General features: G+C 36.5%; 1 protein-coding gene across 2 annotated transcripts in view; it reads left to right on the top strand.

Annotated features, from left to right (window-relative positions):
- The window catches only part of LOC118665735 (aldo-keto reductase family 1 member D1-like), a 59,626-nt gene extending 47,937 nt beyond the window's left edge, over positions 1–11,689 (top strand). For both annotated transcript variants that reach the window (XM_036327030.1, XM_036327029.1), the window contains 4 exons: positions 4,936–5,045; positions 5,765–5,930; positions 8,821–8,903; positions 11,409–11,689. In XM_036327030.1, coding sequence (XP_036182923.1) covers positions 4,936–5,045; positions 5,765–5,930; positions 8,821–8,903; positions 11,409–11,451 — 402 coding nt within the window. In that variant the 3' untranslated portion in view covers positions 11,452–11,689. The remainder of the gene's footprint in view (positions 1–4,935; positions 5,046–5,764; positions 5,931–8,820; positions 8,904–11,408) is intronic.
- Positions 11,690–12,083: the final 394 nt, after the last annotated feature.

Here is a 12,083-nt window from a genome sequence, read left to right as displayed (position 1 = left end):
CTTCCTGCCTGAAATCAACAAAAATACATTTTTTAAAAAGAGACAGAGAATAATAATCTATAGGAAGAAGCAATTGCTCCAATTGCCCAGTTGGTAAACCTCTCACCACACCTGTGTATGATTGCCTAAGGACTACTCAAGACTGAATCCAGTCATTCTCAGATAGAGATGGGTCTTTGGAGGCTTTGAGTCTTTGCCTGATCTAATTAGTCAGAAACAGCATTTGACACTGTCCTTCACTAGAGATTTGGAATCATATCAAATCTACCTAACACATAGTCATAAACCCAAACAGGTAGAAATAATGACAGGACAAAAAACAAAAACCACATAAAAGTACAAGAGAATTTTCCAGAAGAAGGGATAAATGAAATGGAGACAAGAAATTTATCTGATATAGAATTCAGAATAATGATGGTAAAGATGCTCAACAGCATGAGAAAAGATATAGTAACTATGGAAAAAGAACAGTTGTAAATAAAGAATGACCTAGTACTAATAAAGAACGCATTGGAAGGAATACACAGCAGATTAGGGGAAGCTGAGGATTAGATTAGTGAATTAGAAGACAGGACAGAAAAAAATCACACAGAGAACAAAAAGAAAAAAACAATTAAAAAACAAGGAGACAGCTGAGCTGTGGGACAACATGAAATGAAAATATATTCACATAATAAGTGTACCAGAAGGGAAAGAAAGTGAGCAAGAGACAGAGAACATGTTTGAAAAAATAATAGCAGGATATTTCCCTCACCTGGTGAAGGAAAAATTCACACAATTAGGAGGCAGAGAAAGTACAAAGAAGAAGAACTTATAGAGCCCAACACCCAGACACATCATAATTAAAATGTCAAAAATTAAACAAAAAAAAAAGAGAGAATCTTAAAGGCAGCAAGAGAAAAGCAATTTGTTAACTACAAACGAGCCCCCATAGGCTGTCAGCTGATTTCTCATCAGAAATTCTACCAATAAGAAGGAACTGGAATGAAGTACTCAAGGTAATGAAAAGCAAAGATCTGAAACCAAGATGACAATATCCAGCAAGGCTATCATTCAAAATAGATGGTGAAATAAAGAACTTCCCAGATGTGAAAAAAAAAAAAAAAAAGCCAAAGGAGTTTATCACCATGAAACAGTATTGCAAGAAATGCTAAAGGGACTGCTGAAATGAGAAGAAGAAATAGAGAGAGAAAGCTAGGCAAACAGAATACAAATGGCAATAAAAATGTATCTATCAATAATAACCTTAAATAAAAATGAACTAAATGCTCCAATCAAAAGACAAAGTGTAGCTAAATAGATGCAAAAATATGACCCAACTATATGCTGTCTACAATGAGACCCACCTCAGAGCAAAAGACACAAATAGGATGAGAGTGAAAGGATGGAAATAAATTTTCCATGCAAATGGAAAAGAAAAAAAAAAAGCTGAGGTAGCAATACTCATATCTGCCAAAATGGGCTTTGAAATGAAGTCCATAACAAGTGTCAACAAAGGTCTGTTCATAGTAATAAAGGAATAGATCCAACAAGAAGACATAATTCTGCTAAACATATATGCACTCAATAAAGGAGCACCTAAATATATAAGAAAACTTCTTGAGGACTTTAAGGGAGAGATAGACAATAATACAGCTATTGTGGGGACTTTAACACCCCCACTTACTTCACTGGACAGATCTTCCAAACAAAAATTAATAAGGAAACCGTGACTCTAAATGACACACTAGATCACATGGATTTAGTTAACATTTCACCCCATATCTTCAGAATATATATTCTTTGCAAGTGCAGATGGGTCATTCACAAAGACAGACCATATATTAGGACACAAAACAAGTCTCTACAAGTTCAAGAAGATGGAAATCATATCCAGCATCTTCTCAGATCACAGTGAAATGAAATTAGAAATCAATTACAGTAAAAACACCCCAAAACATTCAAACACATGGAGGTTAAATAGCATGTTATTAAACAATGAATGGGTTACCAACGAGATCAAGAGAGAAATAAAAAACGTCCTTGAAATAAATGAAAACACAATAAACCCAAATCTCTGGGACACAGCAAAAGGAGTCCTGAGAGAGAAGTACATAGCACCACTAGGCCTACCTCAAAAAACAAGAAAAATTAATAATAAACTATTTAACCCTACAACTTAAAGAATTAGAAAGAGAACAAGAAAAGCCCAGAGTAAGTAAAAGGAATGAAATAACAAAGATTAGAGCAGAAATAAATAACATAGAAACTTAAAAAAAAGTCAATAAAACCAAGAGCTGGTTCTTTGAAAATATAATCAAGATTGATGAACTGTTAGCCAGACTCACCAAGAAAAAGAGAGGACTCAAATAAATAAAATTAGAAATAGAAGCAGTGAAGTAACAATTGACACCATAGATATACAAAGAATTGTAAGAAAATACTATGAACAACTATATGACAACATGCTGGACTATGTGGATAAAAAGATATATAGCCCTAACCCATTTGGCTCAGTGGATAGAGCGTCGGCCTATGAACTGAAGGGTCCCGGGTTCGGTTCTGGTCAGGGGCATGTACCTTGGTTGTGGGCACATCCCCAGTAGGGGGTGTGCAGGAGGCAGCTGATTGGTGTTTCTCTCTCATCGATGTTTCTAACTCTCTATCCCTCTCCCTTCCTCTGTAAAATATAAATAAAATATATTTAAAAAAAGATATGTAGACTTTTACAATAATGTAAGATTAGTGCAAGAACCAATAGTACAGATAAGTAGAAAATAACAAGGCCCAAGTATAATAAAAATGTCATGCAAAATATAATAGGAAAAACTAGTGTCAAATGGATGGGTTTTTTAATAAACTATTTAACCCTATAACTAATGGTGTGGGGGAAATGCCTAGTTATGTGGAAACAATATAGATCTTTGCCTCATACCATACTCCAAAATTAATGACCCTACAATTTAGAGTTAAAGAGAAAGACAAAGTCATTGTAAATGCTACACAAGAATTTCAGTTTTCTGAAGCTATGGACAGAAAAGTAAGCCATGGAAAAATTATAAAGAAGATGTTAAATTTAATAGTATAAAAATGTTAAATGTAAAAATATCAGAAGCAAGTAAATATAGATAATTGTATTTTTAAATATAATAGAAAAGAGGTTTATATCCTTGTGAATTAAAAGTCTAATAAAAGTCAATGAAAAAATAGAATACGAAGAATCAACAGGAAAATGGGCAAAAGTAATGAATAGAAATTTGCAAAAGACAATTTGCAAGATTGGTAAACATATGAAAATGTGTAATTGTGCTAGTAATTACAGAAATGGAAATTTAAGTGTGATGACATGCTCCCCCTCCTGAGAACATGCCAGCACCTTTCCCTTCCCCTTCTTCTTCCCTCTCAGGCATGCATCTCCTAAACCAGTGATGGCGAACTTATGACACGTGTGTCAGAGGTAACACGCGAACTCATTTTTTTGGTTGATTTTTCTTTGTTAAATGGCATTTAAATATATAAAACACATATCAAAAATATGTTTGTTTTACTATGGTTGCAATTATCTAAAAATTTCTATATGTGACATGGCACCAGAGTTAAGTTAGGGTTTTTCAAAATGCTGACACGTCGAGCTCAAAAGGTTCACCATCACTGTCCTAAACTCTAGGGGACACCAGGAGACCTGCAATCAGGGGAGCGATGGCCAGAGGCAGCTCAACCTGGGCTAACCTCCTGACACTGTCTCCAAAGCCCCCTTTTCTCTGATTTGGCTCACTGAGCAATTAGTGTTTTTAGTAACTTAAAAAGTCTGGCATGAGTCCATGACAGAAAGAATGAATTATTACCTACATCATCACTAGAGCCCACAGATAAAATAGAAGAGTGGCTATTTTACAAGTACCACTTCCAAACTGACACCGAAGCTAACACTATACAATATGCTCTTAGGTATACAGAGTAGCAACCTTTAACTTCCTAGCTGACCTCCATCCATCCCTATATTCCTCCTTTTTCCCTCACCAGCACATCTCCTTCGTACACCCCCAAGAACAATAATCTGTCATTTAAATGTTGAAATGACAATAGGTTTCTTATTAATATACAGAGAAAGAAGGTAACTTTTTATCTCAAAATGAAAAAGAGAGCAAAAATTTGACAGTGTGTCTCCTCATGATAATGAGTCAATACCCTAACCTGTTGGCACAAGAATGCTGATCAGCTTCACAAACATATCCGACGAGGGAGGCAAGACCTGTTGGAAGATCACAGCCTGAGCCTATTCATGTGTTGCGTGGTGTCTGAAAGCGGAGCACAGCAATACTGTAGAGATGGCTTACCAATACTGCAGCCCTTCTGAAGCCCCATCTTCAGCAGTTTGCAGCATCCACAGTGATACTCCCAAAGATTTTGCCTCTGTCCTCTCTGTATCATACTTACTGTTTTCAATGTTGAATGTAAAAAAATAAATAGAACTCTCATCCAAGAAAATAAAATTTATCTTTAAATTTAGTTTCATACATGTTCTTCATCTTGTGAAAATAATCTTAGATGTTTGATAGCTAGAGCAGAGGGCTTCTGTAACATGTCGCTTCTACTTACTAAGACTAATCTGAACATTGAGACTGTTCGTTATGGAAATTGTATTTTCTAGGATGTTTATTATAAATAACTGATTCTGTTCATTTCAAGTTTGAAACTATGATAGGGACACAAAATTGAATCCCCCCCCAATTAGTTTATAATTAATTCACAGATGGTGCCCTTACTAACCTTGTAATGAACTTCACCAGTATATAAACAATGTAAGTTTCCTTGTTAGAAAAAATATTTATAATTTGTCTCACTATCCATAATACTTTAAAATGAAGTTTATTTAAAGTTTTTTTAAACTACGTAAAATTGCATTCATCTACAAGGCCTTAATTTTGTGCTCTGCTCTTCAATGCAACCACATAGGTAGAATGCCATCCATATTTCACCCAGAGAAAACTCCTGGAATTTTGCCAACAACATGACATTCTCATTGTTACATATACCCCTTTTGGTGTCGCTAGGGGTCCAGGCTGGTAAGTAATGCTATATGGCTCTTCAGAAAGTGTTTCTTTTGATGTTCAGTATGAGGCTAATGTGAATTATTTTATTGAAATGATTCTATTGGGCTGTGTAATCTTAAGAAACTTACTTAAACTCTTCAGGTCATTCTCCATGTAGCCAAATTGAGCTAATGAAACCTTCCTCACTTAGATGTTATAGGAATTGATTATACTACATGAATAAAATTACCTAACAGTGCCTAAAATACAGAGGTGATCCATAAATGCTAGTTTAGTTATTATTTGATAGAGTCTCTATGGCCTAAATTCTGAAATTTTAGAATTTTTTATCTCTGTATTCAATGGCAACACTTCTACTATGATGTGTTCCACAGACCAAAGTAGAAATTATTCTACTCTAACATGATTCCAAGAGCTGTATTTCTACTTATTCCACTTCAGGCTACCTGCCTTCTCACATATGCCTTCTTTCAGCCCAGCCCTCTCTGTAAGACACATCAAAACATATGTACTTTCTCAAAAAGGCAGCAATATAAATTTGCCTCTCTTGATCTTCCCACACTAAGAACAACTCTTCATTGAGGGCTCAGCAACCACAGAAATTGCTTACAGGTGACCTGAAATGTCCTGGAAGGTTACCAGGTGAATGGGAAGACAGAGGAGGAGGATTGATTAACCACTGCTTCCCATTGATTCTAGCTAAATATCATGCATGTTTTTATTTTTTTTAGGGTGAGTACAGATTTCCAACCTTTGTTAAAGGATGAACTTCTAAACTCATTGGGGAAAAAGTACAAAAAGACTGCAGCTCAGGTTGCTTTGCGTTTCAACATCCAGCGAGGGATAGCTGTCATTCCTAAAAGCTTTGACCCTAAAATGATCAAAGAAAACTTTCAGGTAAGAGAACTGCTGCTGAAAATGTAAAAAGTAGGATATTTTTTATTCAAATTATTTTGTTTAGACTAAGAAGAAACTTGTAATGCCTTCATATTTTATTTTGTAACAGCTCCCTGAACCACTCTGCCGATATCTGCATTTAATTTTAGCTGAATTTGAAACTATTGCTAGCACTTTGGGGATTGCTTTGCTGATTGTACATTGCAGGCATACTTCAGAAATATTACAGGTTCCATTCTTCACCACCAGAATAAAGCGTGAATTGCAATAAACTAACACGAATGTTTTTGCTTTCCGAGTACATATAAAAGTTATGTTTCACTATACTGTCTATTAAGTAGTATTATGTCTAAAAAGGGTACATACTTTAATTTAAAAATACTTTATTGCTAAAAAATGTTAACCAGCATTCAAGACTTCAGTGAATCGCAATTTTTTTGCTGGTGAAGGGTCTTGCTTCAATGTTGATGGGCTGCTGGTGGTTGCTGAAGGGTGGGGTGGGGGTGGTTGTGGCAATTTCTTAAAATAAAAAAGCAATATTTCCCATTTTGATTAACTCTTCCTTTCATAAACAATTTCTCTGTCATATGTGATGCTGTTTGATAGCATTTTTACCCACAGACCTTCTATCAAAACTGGAGTTAATCCTCTCAGGCCCTGCTTTATGAACTAACTTTATGTAATAATCTTTTGTTGTCATTTCAACAATATCGACAGCATATTCACCAGGAGTAAGTTTCATCTCAAGAAACCACTTTCTTTGCTTACCCATAAAAAGCAACTCCTCGTTCTTTCAAGTTTTATCATAAGATTGCAGCAATTCAGTCACATCTCCAGGCTCCACTTTTGATTCTAGTTCTCTTGCTATTTCCACCACATTTGTAATTTCTTTGTCCAGTGAAGTCTTGAACCCCTCTAAGTTATCAGTGAGGGTTGGAATCAGCTTCTCCAAACTCCTGTAATGTTGATACTTCTACCTCTTCTCATGAATCAGGAATGTTCTTAATGGCATCTAGAATGTGAATCCCTTCCAGGTTTTCAATTTATTTTGTCCAGATCCATCAGAAGAATCCCTACCTATGGCAGCAATAGCCTTATGAAACATATTTCTTAAATAAGACTTGAAAGTCAAAATTACTCCTGGACCCAAAAGCTGCAGAATGGATGTTGTGTTAGCAGGCTTGAAAACATTAATCTCACTGTACATCTCCAGCAGAGTTCTTGAGTGACTCGGTACATTGTCATATTTTGAAATGAATTTATTGTTTTTCTGAACAGTAGATGTCAACAGTGGGCTCAAAACATTCAGCAAATCATGTTGTCATCCCAGCTTTGTTTTTTCTACAGTAGATTTAGCATAATACTTAAAATTCTAGTTTTTTAAAATGGTAAATGACCATTTGATTCAACTTAAGGACACCAGCTGCATTAATCCTTAAGTAGACAGTCATCCCTATTCCAATGCTGGAGTTGAGGTCATGTGACAAACAGCCCTACTAGATGGTGGAAAGGAAGTTTATAAAATGAAAAAGTGGGATTCTATTATTAGCCAAGAGAAGAAAGAATACTAGACAGTAATATCAACTACCGACAGTATTTTAACACTTTCCCAAATACCTCACAGTAAAAAATCATTGACACTGTTTTTAGCCATCTTAAAAGAGAGAGCGACTGCATGACTAATGTGTAGGCTCATCAAAATTTTTTTAAAAAAACACTACAAGCCTTAACTGGTTTGGCTCAGTGGATAGAGCGTTGGCCTGCGGACTGAAGGGTCCTAGGTTCGATTCCGGTCAAGGGCAGGTACCTTGGGTGTGGGCACATCCCCAGTAGGGGGTGTGCAGGAGGCACCTGATCGATGTTTCTCTCTCATCGATGTTTCTACCTCTCTATCCCTCTCCCTTCCTCTCTGTAAAAAATCAATAAAATATATTTTTTTAAAAATAAGAAAAACACTACAAATTATGCCCTGGCTGGTTTGGCTCAATGGATTGAGCATCAGTCTGGGGACGGAAGGGTCCCAGAGTTGATTCAGGTCAAGGGCTTGATTACTGGCTCTGGTCTGGGGTGCATGTGAAGGCAACCACTTGATGTGTCTCTCTCACATCGATGTTTCTCTCTTTCTCTCCCCTTCCTTTCCACTCGCTCTAAAAATCAATGGAAAAATATCCTCAGATGAGGATTAACAAAAAACAACAACAAAAACTACAAATTTGGAGGTATCTGAAACAAAAGTGTTCATGGTTTCAAAACTTTACTGTTCAGCCCCGCCAGTGTGGCTCAGTGATTAAGCACCAACCTATGAACCAGAAGGCCACAATTGGATTCCAGTCAGGGCACATGCCTGGGTTGCGGGCTCAATCACCACTGCCGAGCATGCAGGAGGCAGCCAATCAACGAGTCTCTTTCATCATTGATATTTCTCTACCTCCCTCGCCCTTCCTCTTTGAAATCAATAGAAATATTTTTTTAAAAATGAGAGAAGTGATTAAAAGGACAAAACAAACATTTTTTGAAAGTACAAAAACAAATTTAGAGATAAGGGAATATTTTTTAAGTGTACACAGGCTCTAGTCCAGAATCAAAAGTTCAGCATCTTATCCAGAAATAATAAGAATTCTTCAGATGTCGTGAACATACATTGTTTCACAGCACTTAAAATTTCTTGTAAGATGTCCCTAGCAGAATTATCTTAAGAAAAAGTGCAGAAGAAAATTCCTGCTCCACTTCCATTAGGTGGACCCCCAACACTAGACCAACTCCTCTTAGACATTTTCAGAGATGTTCATAAATCTTAGAAGGTTTCCAATTGCTGGTCCGACTCCATAATCCCAACCTTGACCCATTTTCTATCTTTTAAAATGTCTGTCTTTCATTTCTGTTATTTCAGATCTTTGACTTTTCTCTCACTACAGAAGAAATGAAGACCATCGAAACCTTGAATACAGATGTCCGCTTAGTGGATCAGCTCATGTGAGTTCTGGGGGATCCTTAATCAGGTACCACCCGGTGGTGTTAGATTGAAAAGCATCACCAAGTGGGCTCTTATGAACCCGGACCTATGTCCACAGAAATCACAAGGCTAAAGGCCACTGGGCAGCATATTCTGAATATTAAATTGGTCTGGGTAAATTACATTCATTCTAGGAACTCCCTGTAAATCTACATTTTTATTTAAAAGAAGATTTCTAGCATTTATATCACATCCTATGACAGGTTAAGGCATGGCAGGCTAAAGACCTTAAGAAGAATTTAGTCATAGTGTATAAATAATATGATTCAAATTAATACAATCACACCACAATTATTCAAACACCATATGTATTTCTTCCTAAAAATCAAAGTGATGCACGAATCAATAAAAAATACTTCCTGAGACAGATATGGGAGTGTAGTAGAAAGAGCATCAAGTTGAGAGCCAAGAAACTAATTTTATTTTATTTATTGTTGACACTATTACAGATGTACTCATTCCCCCCTTTACCCACCCCAACCCAGCTCAGACTGCCACCCCCTCCTCCCTCTGGCCATCAGCATATTGTTGTCTGTATCCATGGGCTATGTATATATGTTCTTTGACTAATCAAGAAATTAGTTTTAGCCCTAGCCGGTTTGGCTCAGTGGATGGAGCGTCGGCCTACAGACTGAAGGGTCCCAGGTTCGATTTATGCCCAGGTCAAGGGCATGTACCTTGGTTGCGGGCACATCACCAGTGGGAGGTGTGCATGAGGCAGCTGATCGATGTTTCTCTCCCATCGATGTTTCTAACTTTCTATCCCTCTCCCTTCCTCTCTGTAAAAAATCAATAAAATATATTTTTTTAAAAAAGAAATTAGTTTTAGATGAATGCTAGCCTATAAGATTTGAAACTTCTAGTTCCACCATTCTAGCTCCAACCATCTAAAAGTAAAATTCCTAACACTTCTTCAAATGTTGCCAGATTTTGTTATTTAATGAGGTAGCCCTTTATTCTCTAAATATTAACAGTCCTTGAAAATAAAAAGTGAATACACACACATGGTATGTATATTCATACACACAATTTTTTCTTCTTAATCATTCTTTATTTATATTTCCAGTTCTTCAGATCACCTGTCATCTTCTCTTTACAACCTTTTCTTTAAGTGAGCAATATAAATGCTCATAAAAATAATTCATATACTTTGGATACTTTGGACACCAAGTATTTCAAGAGTCAAAAACTACGGTGACTGAATTAAAATCAAATTTCTGAGTTAATAAAATAGCTTCCTAATATGAATTTTCCAGGGAAAAAAATTTTGACATCTAACTACAAGAATGAAAGAATAAACAAATTCAGAAATAAAACATATGTAGGTTAATTAATAGCTTTTGAAAATAAATGGTTTCTATTGAATAAATATTAAATTAGGAAGCGATAGTAGGATGTAGTCAGTCAACCAATGTACTGATTATTTTTATAGACAATTCGTTAATATTATTTATTTTGACATTTGAAATGTTTAATACCTAATTTCTAGAAACACTGAAAAAATAACTCATCATGCCAGGAATAGAAAAATCATCAAGTAGAAACCAATATTAGGCCCCGTGGGTCAAAAAAATGTATTATTTAGGCACGTTGGGCCATGAGTCTTTTTTGTTTTTCATCCAGTTTATTCTTGACTGGATTTCACAGCATTTTTCTGTTTTAATTTTTCTGTTCTGTATTTCCTTTTAATTTATATTTTGATTTTTTAAATTAAATCTTTATTGTTGAAAGTATTACATATACCCCCTTTCTCCCCCATTAATCCTTTCTAGCCTGCCCAGGCCCCTGCCCCAGGCCTTCACCACCTTATTGCCTATGTCCACATGTATATTTTAATTGAAAGCTCCTAGTACTTGTAGAGAACTGAGTCTTAGATGTGCTCTTTGACAGGCGCCACACACACACACACACACACACACACACACACACACACACACTCCAATCCTTTTAAAGACTGTTTCACCATTGCTATTTAAGAGATAGGTTCATTATCATCACTGTCATCATTATAGCTGAAACTTCCTTTGCTGGTCATCACCTTCTAGATCTCAAACTATCAACTCTCAGGAGGCCTAGTGAGAAGGGCGAGGAAGCACTGTGCAGAGAAGAGGGTGACCTTGACTGGTGACAGAGCTGTGAAGGGAAGTGCCTATGTGGTTCCTCTATCAGGACAGCAGAAGGGAGGGAGGAGTTGGTAAGAGGCAGGCTTCACTCACCTCCTGTGTTTTTGCTCTGAGCAAAATGTTGGTGTAGAGGCAACCAGCCCTCTCTATGCCCAAACACACACACTGAAACCTCCAGGATTTAGTAAAAGTGCTGGCTTGATGAAAACTGGGAGGAGGTGGGTAAGAAACCTAAGGAATGATTAACAGAGAGAGGGAGTGGTCGCTGAAATTGTCAGAAGATGCTAGTAACACATACAGCTGTGCGACTTTGGAATGAAAGTTTTTCCCTTGTTTTGGCAGGTTGTCTGATCATCCTGAATATCCGTTCCATGATGAATACTGACTTCAGAGAGCTCCTGCACTTATTTTTCCCTGCGTGTGTACCATGACCTTTGGCTGGGTGCTTCCCCCACACGTGGAAGTGAAAAGGGTTTTACTATCCTCAGATGAAGTGGCGATGGCTTAACTTCTGTATAAGAGAAGTGACTTTGACTTAGCTATGTTGAAGAAAAAAATGTTTAAATCTGTTGAAATAATAGTTTGGAATTAAATAATTAAATTGTCAGCAAAGCCAGAATGATGTGGTGGGTGTGGGTTTCCATCACTTTTTATTCGTTTTACCCAGCTTTAGGGATGGATAACTGCTAGTTTTCTCTTGCACGCTGTAAAGGGAACGAGCTTCAACGTAACTGGTGATCACACTTACTGCCTATCACTCCTGCTCCCATGTATCATACAACCAGCATTATGCAAAATGGCTTGAGACTATCAACATACACAAATAAAACCGTGTATCGTAAGATGGTCCGAAGATAACTATTTTAAAAGAAGGCTTTTAATAACATACTGAAAAAAGCTTTATAAAATGTTTAAAGTATTACTGGGATAATTGTGTCAATTTCAATGTAGCAAGTTCCAAAGATCACTGGTAATTTTACTCAAAGGTTTTCAAAGTGAATAAGAAGATTATTAGAA

The sequence above is a fragment of the Myotis myotis genome, unplaced genomic scaffold (genome assembly GCF_014108235.1).
Source record: "Myotis myotis isolate mMyoMyo1 unplaced genomic scaffold, mMyoMyo1.p scaffold_m19_p_11, whole genome shotgun sequence".
In the NCBI taxonomy this organism is placed as follows: Eukaryota; Metazoa; Chordata; class Mammalia; order Chiroptera; family Vespertilionidae; genus Myotis; species Myotis myotis.
This window is presented reverse-complemented; position numbering and strand designations above follow the sequence as displayed.